This window comes from Rhineura floridana, chromosome 11, assembly GCF_030035675.1.
Source record: "Rhineura floridana isolate rRhiFlo1 chromosome 11, rRhiFlo1.hap2, whole genome shotgun sequence".
In the NCBI taxonomy this organism is placed as follows: domain Eukaryota; kingdom Metazoa; phylum Chordata; class Lepidosauria; order Squamata; family Rhineuridae; genus Rhineura; species Rhineura floridana.
In genome coordinates, this window is record NC_084490.1 from 4,718,608 (window position 1) to 4,739,785 (window position 21,178).

General features: G+C 47.8%; 1 protein-coding gene across 4 annotated transcripts in view; it reads left to right on the top strand.

The window, feature by feature from the left end:
- Positions 1-21,178, top strand: part of TGM1 (transglutaminase 1) — a 41,743-nt gene that overhangs the window by 1,694 nt on the left and 18,871 nt on the right. Inside the window, exons 2-4 of one of the 4 annotated variants that reach the window (XM_061589522.1) lie at positions 5,867-5,899; positions 12,287-12,508; positions 13,314-13,505. In XM_061589522.1, coding sequence (XP_061445506.1) covers positions 12,292-12,508; positions 13,314-13,505 — 409 coding nt within the window. In that variant the 5' untranslated portion in view covers positions 5,867-5,899; positions 12,287-12,291. Of the gene's footprint in view, positions 1-5,866; positions 5,904-11,388; positions 11,411-12,286; positions 12,509-13,313; positions 13,506-21,178 lie in introns of those variants that run through there. The other 3 variants (XM_061589520.1, XM_061589521.1, XM_061589518.1) reach the window with 3 other exon arrangements.

Below are 21,178 nucleotides of genomic sequence, written 5' to 3' on the forward strand. Positions count from 1 at the left end.
TAAGGAAATGAATGAGCTATGCTTCCCAGCTGGGGGCAGGTGGAGGAATGTGCACCACAAGTGTTGGACGAGTCATATGGAGGCTGTGGGTGTTGAGGAGTGCAGATAGGGGTTCCCCCCCTCTTTTAAAAAGATTTATTTCTGATCGTTTAAGACAGGACAGGGTGAGTAATGAGATACCTCATCATTTTTTTTTATTTTTCACAACAACCCTGCAGGGTGGGCTCGGCTGAAAGGGAGTTGCCTAAGGCCACCAGGGATGTGCCTTGTGCCTGAGCAAGAAATGTAAAACTCTGTCCTTTTCTGGGGTGTGGTCTGAAAATAGGCAGTGGGGGTTAATTTTGGATATGGTTTTTAATGGGTCACTGCCGGAAGAGTTTTTGGAGAGGCAAAGGACATCGATTTGGAAATGAGGCTTTTTGGAGAGGCTTTGGTGCAGTTCAGGGACATGGGTGGCAGTCCAGAAATTGGAAAAGTCACAGCAAAGGCAAGGGGAATCTAGCAACAGGAAGGTGTGACGCAAGGGAGAACGGATAAAATCCCGCAAATCTTAGGAATTTAGGAAGCTGCCTTATGCACTGAGTCAGGCCGTTGGACCATCTTGCTCTGCGTTGTCTATGTACTGACTGGCATCAGTTATTTGGGAGTTTCAGGCAGGGGCCTCTCCCAGCCTTACTCTGAGATGCCATTGAGGATTGAACTTGGGACCTTCTGCATGCAAGGCAGATGCTCTGCCACTGAGCTACAAGCCTTCCCCTAAAAACAAAGTAAGGTTCTAGTCCTCATAGTTCTAAATAAAGGGCTGAATTAAATAGGAACATTGGGATCTGCCCTATACTGAGTCAGACCATTGGTCCATCTCACTATTGTTTACACTGACTGCCAGTGGCTCTCCAGGAGTTTCAGGCAGCCTTACCTGGAGGTGCAGGGGATTGAACTGGGGACCTTTCACATGCAAGGCAGAGGCTCTGCCACTGAGCTACAGCCCATCTTGAGATCTGGAGGGTGAACAGCAACAGGAAGTTGGGAGCAGTTCTGTCTGACTTGGAGAAGTTTGGCAGCAGTTCTGTCTGACTTGGAGAATTAGATTGGGAGATAGGGGTGGTTTTTAGGGGGGACTGAGGGTGAGCCATTTCAGAGGAGGGGCAGATAGCCACTGAGTTCTCAGGATGCAGTATATAGCATTTAAGCCCACATTTTGCTTTTTTGTAATAGTTAATTGCTGAATAGATGCCTCTCAGGCCAGTTTGAAAGCCAAGGTTTCTGGCCTGGAAGCCCTCTCTGCCTTGGGTCATACTGTGTGGTTACTCGGCGGCAAAGAAGAATGTGCTTTGCACGTGCTCAGGAATACTCTCTTCTTTCTCACCACTCCCTGTATCCTGAGCCTTTGTGGTGGTGGTGGTATTAGGAGCCCAAATGAAGTTCTGATCTAATTCTCTATGCTGTGCTAAGGTTTATTTTGTTGTTTCTTCAGTATATATATATATATATATACCCGGAATCTTCGACTGAGCAACTTAACAGTAAAACTTAAAAAAAAAAAAGACAACAACCAAATTAAAATAAGAAACAAATTGGATAGCAAAGAGGTGGCATTTTGTTGATTCTGTTCCTCTTTCCACCTCTTGGTCTCAAGAGGGTAGGGCTTATATTTAGAATCGCAGAGTTGGAAAGGACCTCTGAGACCATCCAGCCCAACCCACTGCCAAAGCAGGAAATCGAATACGACAGCATTCCTTGTGTTCTAGTAGGGCTTTTGCTTGATGAGACAAAAGTTCAACAGATGCAGATTTTCTCAGCATGGAGAAAGCTTCATGTGCTGGATTTCTGCCTTCCATGTCTTTGTTAGAAGGCCTTGCAAGGCTGGGGAGAGAGGAGAATGTGGCAACTCTAGAAGACGGAGTCATTGATTGAGGATCTAGGATTCCTGGGTTCTACTCTTCCCTTGCTGCTGGTGGAAAAAGATTGCAAGCTAGGACTCCTGGGTTCCACGTTTTGGCCCTGGGGCTTGCTGTGCTCTTGCTTCATTACAGCTGATGGCTCAACCAGAAACTCAGTTTCATGTGCACCATCCAGCTTAACCGGCAAACCTCACCGCTGTGCCCTTGCTACCACATAGGCACACCTTGGCATCATTGCTGCCTCCACAGAGCTGGTTCCCATTGGGCACCTGGCAAGTCTGTGGGTGGGGCACTATGGAAGATGAGCAACTTTTTCCTGGGCAGGGATATTCCCAAGGATTCACTCCCCACACACACACGCAAGTCTTGGGCTCTGCCACGCCTCAGCTTCTTCCTGCATTACAGGCCCCGATGACTTCCGTCTGTTCAGCCATCCGTGATGGTTTGAAGCTGAGAAAGAAAGCTGATTTCAGTGCTGGGGTTCTGGAACTAATCCACAACACAAGAGAAAGCCAGGCCTCTGAGCATGCACAGAGTGTTTTTTTCCCCTTCTGTACAGAGGAAGCGCAATCTGCAATAGCTCCTCACACTTCTGTGGTTAGCAGAAACATATGGACATAGGAAGCTGCCTTATACCGGGTCAGACCATTAGTCCATCTAGTTCAGAACTAGCAGCACTGACTAGCAGCAGCTGGTTTTCAAACAGGGGACATTCCCAGCCCTCCCTGGAAATGCCATTGGGGATTGAATGTGGGGCCTTCTGCATGCAAAGAGATGCTCTTCCACTGAGCTGCAGCCCTTGCGGCAATAGGATAAGATCATTCAGGCTTGTGTGTGGAACATGAGTTAGAACAATTCATGTTCAAGAAAGAAAGAAAGAAAGGTGTTTCATTTACTCGTATCCAATCTTACAATACAACCCTGTGTAAAAATATTTTGAGGAGGGCTCCATATTGTAACTCACAATGGTTACCTTGGCTTATATGGACCCTCCATATTCAGAGGCAGTGTATCTGTGAATACCATTTTCTAGGGAGCAAGAGCAGTTGCCTTCATACCCTCCTTGTGGGGCTCCTGAAGCCATCTGCGTGGCTGTTGCGGAAAAGGAGGATGCTAGCGGTAGATGGGATGGTCTGATCCAGCATGGCTCTCCTGACATTCTTACGAGAAAAGGACCTCGTTTGATCCTTCCGGTGAAACATTTGGGGTTGTGGAAAGGGGCTGGGTTGCCCACCTGGCTACAGAATGCCGGAGTCAGGAAGCAGCATCGCTATTTTCCTTCCTTCTAGGAAGTTGCCTTAGACAGAGCCAGACCATTGGTCTATCTAGCTTGTATTGTCAACACTGACAGGCAGCAGCTCTCCAGGGTTCCAGACAGCCCTACCTGGAGATGCCATCAGGGACCTTGAACTTGGGACCTTCTGCATGCAAAGTAGGTGCTCTAACCACTGAGCTAACGGCCCTCCCCAGAGAACACCAGTGAGTGTACGCTGCTAAATACCCCAACTGCTCTGGCTATCGATCTTCGTTTCCAGGCTCAATGCGAAACACTGGTTTCGTCCTTTAAAGCCCAATATGGCTCAGGACCGCAAGACCTCAAGGGCCACCTCTCCCTATACGGACCAGTCTTGACTCTGCCCTCCGCATCAGAATCCCTCCTCCGTGTGCCCCACCCCAGGAAGGTACACACAAGGAGGTTGGCCATGTGAGAGCGGGCCTTTTAGTGGTAGCACCCCATCTGTGGAATGCTCTCCCCAGGGAGAGATGCCTGGTGCCATCCTTGGCACTTTGAGACACCAGGCTAAGACATTTCTATTCACCCAGGCCTTCAGTTAGTGTGCCTCCTTCATTGGTGTAATATTTTAGTGGGGTGGGTAGGATCTGGTCCGTATTGTCATATTGTATTTTATTTTGTCACGTTTTGAGACTTTATTATTGTATAAAGGGAAATTATTATTATTATTAATAATAATAATAATAATAATAGTTGTTGTTGTTGTTATGTGCCTTCAAGTCGATTATGACTTATGGCGACCTTATGAATCAGTGACCTCCAAGAGCATCTGTCATGCACCACCCTGTTCAGATCTTGTACATTCAGGTCTGTGGCTTCCTTTATGGACTCAATCCATCTCTTGTTTGGAATAATAATAATAGGCCCAAATCTGGAAGCACCCCACTGCTCTCACAGACACAACTCCTTTTTGATGCATGGTTGCAAAAAAACCGTTCCAGGACACTCAAATAGGAGCCAGGCTTGGCCTTCTTGCAAGTCCCAGGGCATCTTCAACACTCCTTAATATATTATATCATGCACCTTTTCAGGTAAGAATTTTTATAAAGTAAGACTTGCCTGCCAACATTCATGGCTTTTGCAAAGTGTTTGTTAGTCTTTATTATTGGCACAGGAACCTCCCCCATCTGTCAAGCGGCCAAGGACGCAGCGCGGTGCCAATAGCTAACCGGGCAGGATTCGTGCTAGTAGCACTTCACAAGGCAGAGGTATTCCAAGCATCTTAACCATGGGCCGCTGCTATGCACCCCAGTGGCCATGTGAACACACTCTTAAAGATAGTGATGTGGCCAAGGGCTCCCTGCCAGCTGAGTGGCAATTTAAATTTAGAGAAAAGACGAGTAAGAGGAGACATGACAAAGATGTTACAGAATTCCACAGGGTGGGGAGACAGTGGCTGGAGAAAAGTTTCTCTTAATATTATCCAGTGAAGGTGAATGTTGGAAGATTCAGAACAGCCAAAAAGAAAGTACTTCACACAGCACATGGTTAGACTATGGAATTCACCCCCACAAGAGGCGACGATGGATGGCCACCAACTTGGATGGCTTTAAAAGAGGATTAGGCAAACTCAGGGAGGAGAAGCCAGCAGTGGCTACTAGCCATGATGGCTATATTCTTCCTCCACTGTCAGAGGCCATATTCCTCTTAAAGATAGTTGCTGGGAATCACAAGTGGGGAGAGCGCTTGCATGCTCAGGTCTGCTGGCGTGGGCTTCCCCCAGACATCTGGTCAGCCACTGTGGAGCAAAATAGATGGGCTGCTGCCTGACCCACCTGCAGGCCGCTCCTGATGTTCTTAGGTTAATGCTGAGTCTTCCCCGTCAATTCCCATCGTCCCACATTCCCCTCCCATGCTACATAATGCAGCATTTGAGAAATCATGTAGAAGATAAGGCTATCGATGGCTGCTTATCATGATGGCTATATACAACCGCTAGGACTGGAGGGAGGCTGCCTCGGACTACCAGTCACTGAGGAACGACAGCTCTCAGTGTCCGGCTGCTGGGCTTCCCAGAGGCATCTAGTTGGCCACTCTGCGAAAGAGGATGTTTGACTAGCTGACAGACCTTTGGCCTGGTCCAGCAGATTGAAAGCTGCTCGGGGCAAGGACCTGACCTCTTCTACTCCATGAAGCACTAGGCATGCCAATGCTGCTGTTTTTAAAAAAAACAACCTTGCCCAGCCTGGTGCAAGGGGGCTGATGGGAGTTGTGGTCTAAAACATCTGGAGGGCTCCAGGCTGGGCATGTGTGTCTTAAATGGCCTGGGACTGTGGTATCTAAAGGGACAAACTTTCTTCAGTCAGGCACCAGACACCCTTCTCCGGGAACTTCTGCCTTCAGAAGTTCAGAAAGTGGTTACAAGAGGGAGGGTCTTTTCTGTGGTTGCACCTCAGTTGTGGCACTAACTCTCACCTGAGACAGTTATTGGAGTGTTTGCTTAATGCCGTTGCTGTTGTTTTTAGGGTGCCAGGCAAAGCCTCCTCTGTATGACTTTTGGCAGTTAGTAAACTTGTTTGCTTAATCATTATGGTTTAATGTTGTTTGAGCAGCAGGTTTTATGATGTTTCTCTTGACTAATGTAGTACATATAGCATTGTTTAACCCATAATTGCTGTTTGATAGATTTATTATTCTCTCCTTTTTTTGTTTTTGATTGGATTTGTGCAAGGTGTCCTGAAGGCATGTTTGACGGCAGGAGAAGGCAGGTACTTTTAAAACAAATGAATAAATTATATATTTGGGTAGTTGTGTGTGTGGGAGTTTGGGGGGGTCATAAAGGCAGACTTGCACGATAAAATACAAGTTGTGCTTTGCTTTTCAATCCCGTCGTGGAAAGGATCAGAGGTAGAGCATCTGCCTTGCGTGCAGAAGGTCCCAGGTTCAATCCCTGGCAGTTCCAGGTACAGCTGGTGAAGACCCCTGTCTGAAACCCTGGACAGCAGCTGCCAGTCAGTGTAGGCTAGATGGAGCAATGGTCTGACTCAGTGTGAGGCAGCTTTCTATGCTACTATGATGTCCGTGAAACCTGACTAAGTTCCAGATATATGCGCTGGTCACAAACCACCAACATACAAAACAGGATTTCTCAAGTGAGAGGGAACGTCCTCTGCTCTAGATATCTCCCACTCCCCAAATCCCAGATCATGGGAAGCTGCTTGCGGTTAGCTAGTGCTGAGGTGAAGCGCACTCTGGACATACTCAAAAGCGCCCATATCTGTATGGTTGCTTCAAATGTGCCAGGACTGACACTGGGGATGGATAAATAAAGAGGGCTTCTCTGCCCATAAGCAAAGTGCATTTTGTTTGCCTTGGGACATACTATTGGTGCCAGCTTTGGAACATGGGAATAAATGTGTAGGGCTGAGCTCTGATGGACCCTAGATCAAACTGAAACCCTTCCAGCGTTTCAAGCTAGTAATCTGAATTTATATGTGACATTTGAGCTCCCACATAATTCTTGCTTTTTTTTTTAATGATCTGGCTCAGAGAGAAAACAGTTATATCTCTCCCACACAACAAACCCACAAGAATCCGGGGCTTTTCTGATTTTATTTCTCAATTGCTTCCCCCACATACAAAAAATGGTTCATTTATCACATATCCTTCATCTGTTTTCCCTTCCGCCAGCTAACCGTTCCACGCCCATTTCCTTCAACATTTGCACATCCAAGATAATGAATAAACTTATAATAAAGAAGCTTAAAAAAATCTATAGCAAACTCCCTGCAAGTAGAAATCAGCCCTTCAGGGGGAAAAGTTCTAACCCAGACCATCCCCTGCTATGTTAGGTCTCTACTTGCAGGGAATCTGGGTTGATTTGTTTTTAATATAGAGTAGAATTCCCCATAGCCTGAACTGATGCAGTTCCTACCCCCTTATTCTGCAGAAGGTGTAGAGCAGGTCTCTGTCTTAACCAGATGACAAAGGCTACAATCCTATGCATGTTTAGTTGAGAGTAAGCCCAACTGAATACATTGGAGCTTACTTCTGAATAAACATGTACATGAATTTGGGCTCAGTGGTTCTCTTTTTAAATGCCTCGATCATTTTCAGGAGAGGCAACAGGCATGAGCTCAAAATGGAGGGGAAAGTAACACAGAGGAATGTCAGAGTGAAAAACTTGCAGTGTGCATCTAGCATTAAGTCAGTCTTGAGCCACTGGATGTAAAAACCAACAGGGATACTGCTTCACCTGCATTTGAGCTAATTTGTTTCAAAAGATGGAGACTGGGGTTTAGGGTGCCTTTTTGTCCAAATAGAGGACAGACAGAAGGCAGATGCTATATTGGGAAGGAGGCATCCCAGTGGGATTGCATGTCACCAATCCTTAAAGCACTGCACAGGCAGCTACTGGGTCTGATTCAAGGTGTTAGTACTAGCATACAAAGCCCTAAACAGCTTGGGACACAAGTGCATTAAGGAGCAACTCCCCCAGTATCCACCATCTCAGGAGGTCCTGTTGGTGGTACTACCGCCACTAGGTGCTACGTCGTGGTGGTGGTGACCTGTGACAAGGCCTTCTTGGTGGTGGTTCCCCTTTGTGGAATGCCTTTCCTGGTGAGGCCTGTCTGTCCCTCTCCTTATTGACTTTCAGGAGGAAATGAAAAACATTCCTATTTACTTTTGATGGCTGAAAGATATGGTTACATCCACACCATACATTTAAAGAACACGGCTTCCCCCAAAGAATCCTGGGAACTATAGTTTACTCCTCCCAGTTCCCAGCACACTTAGCAAACTTCAGTTCCCAGGATTCCTTGGGGGAAGCCATATGCTATAAATCTATGGTGTGGATGTGACTATACTGTTCCTGGCACCTTTGAAATTGCTAGCTGTGAGAGACTCTGTGATGGGTTTTTATTTTAATATTTTAATTGCATGGTTTGAACACAGATGTGCTTGCCACCCTGGGCTCCTCTGGGAGGAAGGGCCAGATACGGATTTGATAAACAAATAATAACAGCAAAAATTATAAGGGGCTGCCCAGTTGAAGTCCGGTTTAAAGATAAAGAAGCCTCAGAAGGGATTGCAGGATGAGCTTTGAAGTTGCCCATCAACAGGTGGCAGCCCTGGACAGCAGACTGAACGGGCACCCAAGTCACCTAGTCAGTATTTAAGGGATAGTTGTTGTTTCTGGATTTGTGCCTCTACCCGTAAATTAGCATATGCAAATATTATGTAAAACATTTTGATTTCTTTGGTGACATGTAAGTAGCTACCCTAATTGGAGTCGGGGGGGGGGGCAGCACATGGAAGCCTCTCTAGAATTTGCCCGCCCAGAGCACAGGCAGGTTTGGACTATTTTGGCATTAAAGCTTTGGCCATGTGCAAGATGGATGTGATCAGTCTTGGATCTGCCCAAAGTCAGCGGTGTACTCATTTGTCCCAAATGGACCAAGACGGTGGCAGGGTGGTGAACGAAAAAGATGGAGGGCATTAACTTCACACAAACCCTCACTCTGTTTTGTGTCCTGTTGGATCCAACTACAAGTAGCCTTATCCTCCCTGTCCTCCCCAACAACTGCTGTTCAAAGGTATACTGCTCCTGAGTGTGGAGGTTCCATATCACCATCATAGCTAATGGTCCTTAGCAGATCTAGAGGCCTGCTGGCCTCCATTTCAGAATTGCGTGCTCTAAGGGGCAGCAGCTCTCCAAGTCCTTCAAGCAGAGATATTTTACCTGATTCTTCGGAAGCTGCCGTGTACTGCGTCAGACCACTGGCCCGTCTGGTTCAGGGTGCTGCTTGTTGTTGCTGTTGTTGTTGTTACCACCTAGCCTTCACCCTGAGGTCCTCGTTGTCTGACTGGCAGCAGCTCTCCAGGGTTTCAGAGATAGTCTCTCCCAGGCCTTCCCGGAGATGCCACTGGGAATTGAACCTGGGACTCTTTTCATGCAAAGTAGGTGCTCCATCATGGATCTACAGTATGTCCTCCACCAAGTCCCCATTTGGACGTGCTTGGAAACATCCAAGGGCTGGAATTTAGCTAAAGTGGCTGCATGAGCCAATTTCAGCCTTGTGAACATGCTTTTCTCTCCCTCCCTTGCTCTGTGTCTTTTGCCTGTGTTGCATGCAACCCTTCTGCCTCCTGTTTCCATCCCCCTGCGGTCCCTCCCTTCCTCAAAGTATCCGTCAGCATCTGGACTTGTGTCAGTGAGAGCACAGGGCAGACGAGCAGAGACCTGACGTTCTGGGACACCCCCATGTCAGGCGCCTGACCCTTGAGCTTCCACATGCGCTCTAAGCCTGAGAGGGTGCTCACATGTCCAGATGGTCATTGGAGATCACTGCTGAGTCAGGCATCTTTGGTCGTGCAAGGGGGAAGGGGAAGGGAACCTGAAAAAAAATCCCAGGGACTAGGAAGTTGGACCTCGTGCGTTGAAGTGGAGTTCCTGGAAGTCAGGACTAGTTGGCGCCTGGGAGTTGAGCCTAGCAATTTGGAGAGAAGACAAGGTCACGGCCAGGATTTGGGAATTGTTCCAAGGAGCGTTTTAGAAATGAGGTGGAAGAAGAAGATGGGTTATAGGTCAGTGGCAGAGTGCTTGCTTGGTGTGCAAAAGGTCCCAGTTTCAGTCCCCGGCATTTGCAGGTAAGGCCGGGAATATCCCGGTCCAAAACCCTGGACAGCTGCTGACAGTCAGAGTAGACAGTACAGTGCTAGAGACAGGCCATTGTCTGACTCAGTATAAGGCCACTTCCTGCATTCCTAGCTGTGTGTTTTATAAGCCAAGAGGACTCTTGGAGGCGTGGCTGCGCCTTATAGTCTGGAACAGCTATGGGGAACCTTTGGCCCTCCAGATGTTGCTGAACTACAACTCCCATCAGCCCCAGCAAGCATGGACAGTGGCCAAGGGTAATGGGAGTTGTAGTCTCGCAGCATCTGGAGGGCAACAGGTTCCCTGCACCTGGTCTAGAATTCAACCTACTCCAATCTGGCGCCCTCCAGATGTTTTGGACTACAGTTCCCATCAGCCCCAGGCAGGATGGTGGCCACAATGACTATCCAGTGATTAATCTCAGTTGACGTGCAGGTTCATATGAGAAAGTCTGTCTTTCAGATGCCCCCCTCCCAGCCCGTTTAAGACAGTCCTCAAGATGCTTTGGATTACACCCATGTTGGCTGTGCCTGATGGAAATTGTAGTTTAGAACATCTGGAGAAGTGCCCGGGTCAGCGAAGGCTGGTTTGGTCGAACAAGAAGACGGTCATCCAGGATTCCAGAGGACTGTCATATGGGAACTGATTTTTGCAGATCAAAACTAATGGGGCCAGATAGATTGTCAGAGTTGTGGCATATGACTTAGAGGGCTATCCAGGCTGCTCTAGAGCAGCCTTTGACAACCTGGTGCCTTCCAGATGTTTCAGATTACAACTCCCATCAGCCCCAGCCAGCATAGCTGATTAATAGGAATTGCAGTTCAAAGTACCTGGAGCCTGTAAGAGCAAGGCTGGGGGACCTTTGGGTGTCTGGATCCTGTTGGACTACGATTCTCATCAGCCCGAACTAGCATGGCCGATGGTCAGGAATAAATGGGAGTTGTAGTCCAGCAACACCTGAAGGCACCAGGTGAGGGATGGCTGCTCTGTTGTTGTTATATGCCTCCAAGTCAGTTACGACTTATGGCGACCCTATGAATCAGCGACCTCCAATAGCATCTGTTATAAACCAGATCTTGTAAGTTCAGGACTGTGGCTTCCTTTATGGAATCAATCCATCTCTTGTTTGGCCTTCCTCTTTTTCTACTCCCTTCTGTTTTCCCCAGCATTATTATAATTATTTTCTAGTGAATCATGCCTTCGCATTATGTGTCCAAAATATGATATCCTCAGTTTCATCATTGTAGCTTCTGATGATAGTTCTGGTTTAATTTGTTCCGACACCCAATTATTTGTCTTTTTCGCAGCCCATGGTATGTGCAAAGCTCTCCTCCAGCACCACATTTCAAATGAGTTGATTTTTCTCTTATCCCCTTTTTTCACTGTCCAACTTTCACATCCATACATAGAGATCGGGAATACCATGGTCTGAATGATCCTGACCTTAGTGTTCAGTGAATTGGAGACTGCAGATCCAGAATGCTGTAGAATCAGGGGGAATATCCCTTTAAATAAGGGATTGCCCCTTAAAATAAGGCTCACCTGGCAAGCCTGTCTGAATAATCCTGGATATTTGAAGGTTGGGGAGGGAACTCACAGGAAGTACTAGAGCTGACTGTAAGTGCCCCAGCCCTGGATAAGAATGTGGAAGGCTGAGTGACAAGCCTCTTAGAATTCTTTGCCTGATGATGGAATGGGCTTTGGAGTAGAGTCATAGTTATAGTCAATTTATTTGTATACCAGTTTATTTTCCTGGTTGCCAGGAGGAAAGTGAGTCCTTGTGGTTTGTAGAGGAGAAGGATAGTATCCTGTGGTTGCCACCTTTTATTTCTGACACAGATTCTGTGCTGTTCAGAGGTGTGACAGTCATGAATTCAACAGATGGTGCAGCATTTGGGGAAAACTTCACCTGTTGAATTCTGGTATGCTGTGACTGCTGTTAAAGGCATAAGTGTGGCTTTTCTAGGCTATATCTTGATTGTTTAAAGCCAGGACTGCTGAGTTGTCTCTAAGACAAGAGTGAGGTTGTTTAGCTTGGAGGAAAGGAGGGTGGGATCCTGGACTCTGCAGTTTCTTTCCAGTTTTGGAAGGAAAAATGGGCAGATCTGAAAAAAATCTGTGGGGCTTTTCAGCTGTCGTAGCTGCTCTGTAGAACAAGTCCTGCCTGAGCCATGGTGCTATCAGATAGCAACGAGGATCCACCCTGCCTGAAGGTGATAGTTGGTGACTCTCCCAGGAGTTGTGTCAGCCTCTCTCCTGGGGCCAAATAGCCAGTCATGGATATAATGAATCTCCAGAATGCCCATCGTGTGCCTCTCACACCATTGCCAGCCTCCCAGATGGGGAGAAATAGAGTGTTAGCTGGTGAAATGCAGCTGTGTCTGGGGTGGAGAAAATAAAAACAGCTGAGTAAGACAGACAGGAAATTCTACCCTCTGCACTACAGTGACAATGATATTGCATTCATAGGCTCCTTCTCTGTCTCCCCTACAGAAATCATGCCAGTGCCGGACCCCCGTGGGGACGTGGGCCGTTGGGCCAATGTCAGTTATCGTGTGCGGCAGCCTGACGCGCCAGAGCCCACCCCCAGAAGGAAGAAGCGGAACTGGTTCAACAAATGTTGCGGGTGCTGCTCTGGCCATGCAGATGATGCGGACTGGGGGCCCGCACCTGGCGAGGTCCCGGGGAATCGGCGATCGGAGCCAGCCGTCCGAGGTGAGTTGCTTGGGCAACGAGGAGGATGTGTTGTCCACTTGCCAGGCGACACCAGGGTGAAAGCAGAAAGATATGTGGAAGGCCCTTTGTGCAAAGGAAAACCATGCTGAGGGTGAAAATGTTGAAATTGCTCCAGCACAGCTGTACCATGTTTGGCTTTCTCTTGGGGTTTTGCGATCCGAATGTTTAGAAATGTTTTGACTTTAATGTTTCATTTTGAAGAAGTTAACAAAAGTAGCCTTTGCCCTCCCGGTGCCCTGCAGATGTTTTGGACTAAGATTCCTATCAGCCCTAGCTGATGGGAGTTAGGAGGGCACCAGGTGGGTGAAGGCTGCTGGAAGTCTTTGCGGGCACAGACCTAGAATCATAGAATAGTAGAGTTGGAAGCGGCCTGTAAGGCCATCAAGTCCAATTTGGAGGAATCCAAATCAAAGCATCCCCGACAGATGGCTGCCCAGCTGCCCTCTTGCATTTTGTATAGCATTACGCATATGGATGGTGCTTTGATACCTTAACATAATTATTCATAAAACAGTTTTATTACCCTTTACACACACACACACCCAAAACTCCCCTGTGAAATCCAGCAGTGCTCATCATTGGGGAATGTTGTTTCCAATGTGTCAGAACAAATTCTGAATGGGTTTCTGCGATGGTCCTTCCATATATATTTTAGGCCCTCTCTGTTGCTGCACTGAACGCCTCCAGCAAGCTCAATGCGTGCTGCAGGAGGCCCTTCTGAGCAGAGAGACTAGGGTGGTCTCTCTTGGGTGGGGCTGATTCTTTCTCGCTCTCCTTTGTGCAGATGGCATGCTGGTGATCAGCGGAATTGACTTGATGAGCAGCCGATCTGGCAGTAACCGCCGCGCTCACCGCACAAATGAGTTTGAGTATGACAACCTCATCATCCGCCGCGGGCAGCCTTTCGACATGAAGCTTCAGTTCCGACAACCCTATGACCCCGAGGAGCACCGGATCTGCCTTGAGTTTCTCATTGGTGAGTGTGCCAAGTTGGCAGAATATTTGGCTTCCAGGTGGGGGAGACAGAAACCTCAGACTTGGTTGCTCTTAGCTTGACCTTCTAGTCCTCATGATCAAGCTGTCAAATTTGGAGGAACAGAAGGGCCAAACTAGATGAGATAGAAGCAGGCCTGCTTGGTAAAAGAAACAACTGTGCAATGCACTTCAGTGCACCCTAGTGTGGTTCAGTTAACTTTGCTTTGCTCCTAGTTATGGAATCCAGTGCCACAACATGTGGGGATGGCTCCTAGTATACATCCCTTTAAAAGGAGATTTGACAAATGCATGGAGGAGGCACCTAAATGAAGCCTCCATGTTCAGAGGCAGCATGCTGCTGCATATTAAGTGCTGGGGAACAACAGCAGGCAATAGGGCTGTTGCCCCAGTGCACTGCCAGTGAGCTTTCCTGCGGTGTCTGGTTGGTCACTGTGTGAAGCAGGATGGTCTGATCCAGCGGGGCTGCCCTTGTACTTTTTTATTGGGGCAGCGTCAATATATTCCAAACTGAGAATATAAGTATCTTCCAGTCACAAACCATTATTATTTTTTATGTTTTATGCATCAAATGACAACCCTGTCTATACTTCACAACCAAGGTTCCTTTCCAGGAATGTGGGCCAAAAACTCAGCAGGGCTTTGCTCTGGGATGTTTTATTCATTGCCAAGCGCTCAGCTGCCCTTAGTGAAGAAAGAGCAGAATGCTGTTGAGCTTGTGCAAAGTGCCTTGTTCCTCCTGTCCATTCCTTCCACTCTTCAGATGACAGCCAAGCATTACTAGGTCAGAAAATAATGATGGCATCTTCACATCGCTGAGATTCGCTCCTTCCCACCCCACCATCCCCCAGCTTTCATTTTAGAACTGAAGCTGTGCATGCACCATACATTTAAAGCTCATGGCTTCCCCCAAAATATCCTGGGAACTGTAGTTTGTTAAGGGTGCTGGGAACTGTAGATCTATGAAGGGTAAACTACAGTCCTCAGGACTCTTTGGGGAAAGCCATGTACTTTTAATGTAGGGTCCCACCCGTGGTTGCATCTTTTCTGTCTGCTGAGACTGCCAAAGCTGCTCTGCCTCTCCATGCTGGGGAGGAGCACACCTGTTGGATTTCTTCCTGCCTTGAAAGGCAAAAGAATGGCATCGGAAAATGTAGGCGACAATCCCACGATTCTCTGAACATCCCAATAGTGTTGGGGCTCCATCTCTGAGACCCTTGCACACAGAGGATGTTTCCAGTTTTCTGGTGGAACTGGTCTGTGCTTGGGATTCTTATCAGTCTCTCTTCGCTGAAATGGGCGAGGAATTCAGCTCTTAGCGACTCCGAGATGTATGTTGCTAAATTTTGCTCAGGAGCAGAGTTTGGAAATGGGGTTGGGCACACAGACAGACAGCTGCATTGGCTTCCAGCCCAGCCAGCCCCATAATTAAGTTTTAATTCTCCCCCCCACTCAACACCCCCTTTCTGTTTCTCCCTGACCAAGATCTAAAAAGAAACAATCCCAGTCTCTGATTAGATTTGCGAGACTGGCTAGCTCTGTAATTTCTTGGGTTTGTGACCCGGACGCCATCTGCTTTCCGCTGTGGTGAGAGGTCAACATAGTTCTCTGATTGGCCACCCAGCTTCACAATATGCTAAAAAACAACAACCCAGTGCTGATGTGGCATTTTAGAAGAGGGTTTTTTTAAAATACAGAGATGGGAGGAACTGGAGCTCAGTGGTAGAGCCACCTGCAGAATCCTCAATGGCATCTCCAGGTAGGCCCAGGAATGTCCCTCATCCACACCCCTGGAGAGCGGCTGCCTGTCGGTGTAAATACAGAGCTTGATGGCCCAATGGTCTGACTTGGAATAAGGCAGCTTCCTGTATTGGGGTGGGACCATAGCTCATTGGTAGTGCAGTTGCTTTGCGGGCGGGAGATCCCATAATCAATCCCTGGTAGCATCTCCAGGTACAGCCAGGGAAAGGCTCCTGCTCCGAGGCCTAGTCAGAGGAGATGATATTGCGCAATGGCAGCTGGTGGCTCCATGTCAATGAAGCAGTGGAATCCGCTCTGGGTTTTAGCCCGAGCTTTCAAGGACACCTCCTTGAAAGTTCAGACTAAAGTCCGGAGTGGATTCCACTGACATGGAGCCAGGAGCTGCCACTGCCCAATGTCATCTTCTCTGGTGGGATGGACAAATCATCAGACCTGGTGTAAGGCAGATTCCTTATTCGTCCCACCCCCCTGCACAGCTGTGAGGGAGAGGGAGGCATTGATTAGGGCAGGGGTAACCAACGTGGTGCCCTCCAGATGTTAAGGACTTCACCTCCCATCAGCCAACAGTTGGGGATGAGGGGAACTGTTGTCAGAAACATCTGGAGGGCACCATGTTAGACACACGGGTTTGACAGAGCAGATTAGAACGGCTGCGTTTTGTGGTCCGCAGTTGGCCAGTGAGCTTTCTTGGGAGCCAACCCAAATGTCACAAAAAAGTGAGCGAGCTTTTGAGTTCTCCAGAGCTCTGCGTCAGGTTGGAAGTTACGGAAACGGGAGGGGGAGGGGGAAACAAACCAAAAATGGCTGTAGCGATAAAGCCGGGATTTAGGCTCTGCTTCAAGGCGGGGGTTGCAGACTTGAATGGTGACATGTGATACAAGCGTATAAAACTATGCGTCGCATGGAAAAAGCGGATAGAGAAAAGTTTTTTTCTCCCTCTCTCATAATGCTAGAAACTGGTGGACATTCAATGAAGCTGAATGTTGGAAGATTCAGGACAGACAAAAGAAAGTCCTTCTTCATGCAGCACAGAGTTTAAACTCTGGGACTTGCTCCCGCAAGAGGCAGGGATGGCCACAAACTTGGATGCATTTAAAAGAGGATTAGACACATTCAGGGAGGAAAAGGCTATCAGTGGCTACTAGCCACGATGGCTACGCTCTGCCTCCACAGTCAGACGCAGCATGCTTCTGAATGCCAGTTTCTGGAAACTGCAGGAGGAAACTCAGGTCTTGCTCGCCGGCTTCCCGTGGGCATCTGGTTGGCCACTGTGAGAACAGGATGCTAGACTGGATGAGCCACTGGCCTGAGCCAGCAGGCTCTTCTTATGTTCTTATGAATGGTGGATTAGGTGTTCCTGGGGCCCCTCCGGATGCCCTTTTAAAAAGTGCATTCATGACACTTTCTGCTCATGATGGTATTGGGGCACGCAATCCCGCTTTTGATACTGTTTGTGCCTGCAGAAGTTTCATGGCGAGCAACGGCATACTGCTTCGATTCTAATCGCTGCATGTGCTATAGCTTTCTGCTGAAATCCTGTAACCTGTCATATGGCAAATGATCCAGGGTGTGTGTGAGTCTGCTTGTTTTGCACTATAGCTCCAGGAGTGCCTCTCCAGACAGCAATAATGTAACATTGGGAAGTATTGCAGAAGAACTAATAAAGTGGAATGATAAGTGGACAGCCCACTATAAATCAAACGCTGGCACACTATGATTGCATCAAGAACATCTTGCAGAATGCACCTGCCAAAAGTCCCAAAATCGTCCACCAGTCAGGAGGAACCCTTGGTCTGCTTTCTGGCGCACCTTCAAGGTCGTAAAGTATCTGAGGTTCTCGTGCTGGAGAAGCCTTAGGTCTCTGCTTCCACCTAGGATGCTGGGACAAAGGAGCTTCATATTTTTTTAATCGTAAAAGCCCAACAATTACCCGGAACTGCCTCCAGCCCTAAGCTGTGGGTTAGGCAGAGAGCCAAAGCAAAGAGAGAGACAGCGACCTCTATCCTGGCAAAGCTGGTGTCACTGAACATCTATGGGTTACGGCGTGACCTCTCAGGCTGTGATCACCAAGGCAAATAGGATGTTGTGTGTTCCAGTGGGGAGGGGGAGTGTTTCTTAAGTACGTGAATGACAGGCCTCTCACTCAACGCTCCAGCCTGTATCCACTAGGGAACGGCTGTTGCTCAGCTGCAGAGGACCAGCTTTGAATGCAGAAGGGCTGGGAATGTCCCTTGGCAGAGCCCCTGCCAGTCGGTGCAGACAGTACTGAGTTAGATGGTCCAATGGTCTGACTTGGTGTAAGGCAACTTCCTGTGTTCTTTCATAGGATGATGAAAAATGGAGTACTGTAGGAAGAGTCAGGGTTTAATTTTTGCCAGGGCTTAGCCCTGGTGGCATCTGTTTTTGGTGTCTGTTCTCTAGCGTGGAATATAGGAAGTTAGACATGGTGAAAGGGCCACTGAACAAGTACGGAGTGCAATCCTCTTCTCTCTCTGCTGGCAGTAGAATAATAGAATAGTAGAGTTGGAAGGGGTCTATAAGGCCATCAAGTCCAAGCCCCGGCTCAGTGCAGGAAGCCAAATCAAACCATTCCGGACAGATGGCTGTCCAGCTGCCTCCAGTGTCGGAGATCCCACTACCTCTCTAGGTAATTAGTTCCATTGTTGTATGGCTCTAACAGTTAGGAAGTTTTTCCTGATGTCCAGTCGAAATCTGGCTTCCTGCAACTTGAGCCCATTATTCCGTGTTCTGCACTCTGGAACGATCGAGAAGAGATCCCGGCCCTCCTCTGTGTGACAACCTTTCATGTATTTGAAGAGTGCGATCATATCTCCCCTCAGTCTTCTGTTCTCCAGGCTAAACATGCCCAGTTCTTTCAGTCTCTCCTCATAGGGCTTTGTTTCCAGTCTCCTGATCATCCTTGCTGCACTCCTCTGAACCAGTTTGTCTGCATCCTTCTTGAAGTGCGGAGACCAGAACTGGACGCAGTACTCAAGATGAGGCCTAATCATGCTTTGTCGCTCATGCTTTGAGTGCATGCTTTGTCTACAGAAAGTCCTCACTTCAATCTAGGATCAGGTCAATAGCAGATGATTGGCAGGGGGCAGGGGAGAGATTTCTCGGCCCAAGACCCTGGAGATCTGCTGCCAACCAGAATAGGTAGCCTGAGCTGATATCTGGCAGCTGCTTGTGTTTGTAGAAGAATCGTACAGACTAAAATATTGGTGGCAGTGGGAGGTTTGCAGACCAGAGAGTGGCATGTTTCCAGACAGATTTAAGCCCTTTTCATAGAAATTAAGCACTGAGCAGGATGCATTTAATGAGATAATTGAGTGCGCTGGTCCAAGGGCCCAGCAGCATCAAAGGAAAACCACAAAAGTATCAAGTGCGCCAGGGACAGTTAACTGGGGAGTGGGGCTGTGCTTTGGCTAAGTATTTGGCTAACCACTTCTGGAGGAAATAAGATCCAGCAAAATCTGTCTGTCCTGCCTAGTTAATCACACGGTCCTTAGGAACACTTTAATAGGATTAATTAGGGTGCTTCCAGAGACAGCCTCTGTGTTGAGTGTTCATCCCAATTTGTTTGTTCCAGGGAGATTAGACAACGTTGGCTATTCAATAAGCATTCGCTCTGTTTGTTTGCAGGGAGGTTAGATGATGTTGCGCCAAAGCAAGACTTATCCCACACTTTTCCCACTCAGTTTTCCCATCACTTTCCTTTATTACAGAAAGTCCAAACTTTGGGGGAATCGGGTGTGTTTCACAAGACCTCCCCAATCAATTATAATTGTACAACTTAAAATTGCTGGTATGTGATTGAATATTATCCAAAAATAGCAACAGTCTGGATGTGCCTTTAGTCTGGGGATTGAATAATCTACCATGTAATAGTCAAATCTCATTTCCACCTGGGCTCCTAAACAGCAGGAGAGAGTTCATTCATAAATAATATTGCAGGGCTGGCGCAGGGGGAAGGAGAGAGAATCCACCTGACTGTAAACAATCCTGATAGTATGAGGGGGTGGGAGGTGTCGGGGGAGTGTTAAGGGATATTTAATATTTAGGAAGTGAATGTGTGCCTTGGGGCTTAATGTGAGCTTCCAGCATAGAAGAAAGCAGCTCTGGCCTTCTCCCAAGCCTTTTTTAACAGCTGCTTGATCTGTAAGAATTCGTGGCAGAAAGGTAAATGTTGTTGTTGACTGCTAGGTCTGCAGCTTGAGCTGCAGTTAGGAGCAGAGGATCAAAGGCCAGTGAAAAAAGCTGGCAACCAAGCTCACCAAAACTGGGTGGTTAGGCTATGTCTGATCTTTATCAAGCATTCATTTTGGTGTGTTTGCAGGAAGGTTACGACAGCGAGCGCTCATCCTGATCCGCTTGAAGGGAGTTTACGCGTTGCTCGTGTTAGTTGTTCATCTCACACTGTTCAATGCATTTCCCTGTCACTTTCCAAACTGCAAAAAGTCCATTTTTGTTTTTAAGATGATTTGTTGTGCTTTAATTGCACAAATCCCAAGTTCTGGTATGTGCTTGAATCCCTTCCACAAAATACTGACATTCTGGAGGCACCCTCGGTCTCCCTCTCGTCTGAACGACTGTCAGCTGCTCCACTCCTCTGGGATTAAAGGAACAGGGGACCCACATCATAGAGGTCCATGTCTCACAGCTTCCCCTTTAGGAATGAAATGCTGACATGTCATCAGATGGGACTCTAGCAACCAAGGGTGGTAGAAGGACCCTATCAGCTTTTCTCGTCTCAAATCCCTTTGATGGTTTTGCTGGATAAAGGATTGCCCGCCTATTCTCTGCCAGAACATAAGAACATAAGAAGAGCCTGCTGGATCAGGCCAGTGGCCCATCTAGTCCAGCATCCTGTCCTCACAGTGGCCAACCAGGTGCCTGCAGAGTTAGAGTGTAAGATGATGTGGTGTGCTGGATCCGACCAAAAGGTCCACTGTCCTGCTTTTTCCCAGTAGCCCACCAAATGCCTCCAGGATGCGTACTGTGAGCCTTCCGTGAAGGCATTGGCCCTCTCCCACTCTTTGACCCAAAGAATTGCAGAGGTAGACTGCAGAGAGCTATCGCTAGTCGGGCGGTATATAAATTTAATAAATAAATAAATAAAATAAATAAATAAATCTGTACATGGAGGATCCATGCAGCAATTAATGGCCACTGATGTACATTCCTGGATGAGGAAATATCTAGCTAATCCTTTTTGAAAAGCCAGAGCAAATTCCAGAGGTTTGTTAATTATATACTTGTGCCAAAGAAGTCCTATCTCTTGTCTGTCCTGAAGTACACTACCTGCAGGGTTTCACTGGATGCAGACCCAACCTGCTGCACTCCAGATGATGTTGGACTTCAACTCCATCCCGCCCCCCCCCCCCACTGTTAATACTTCTGTCTTTCCCAGTAGGGAAGATGCGCCAACTGGAAATCCACCATATGCAGCTTCTTCCACCAGTACATCTCCATGCTGGGTTAGACTCTATCTGTTGAATTTCTGCCCACTGCATAGGTGTTAAAGGCATGAGGCTAGTGTTATAGGGGAGGGGATTACAGTGAACCCCTCGCCAGGGAGGAGAAGGGGCAGGATAGGACACTGGTGAAGATGGCACAGAGCTGGAATCTCATGCAGCTGCAACCTCCAATGCAGGTGTAGGAGGGAAGAGAAAGGAGTCAATATGGAGGTGCCGAGCCGCACCCCACTGGAGAACAGGTTTTGTTCTTTCTTGTCCTGACCTGCTTGCTGAAGGCTGGAAAAGAACACAAGGTTTGGGACGAAAAGCGCTCCCAATTTCCTCCCTAAGAATGCTAAGAGTCACCTCTGCCAGCTGCTGGGTGTGGGTCTAGACGCAGGGAGGGTGCACTGATCTCTGATTGTTCTTCCCGATT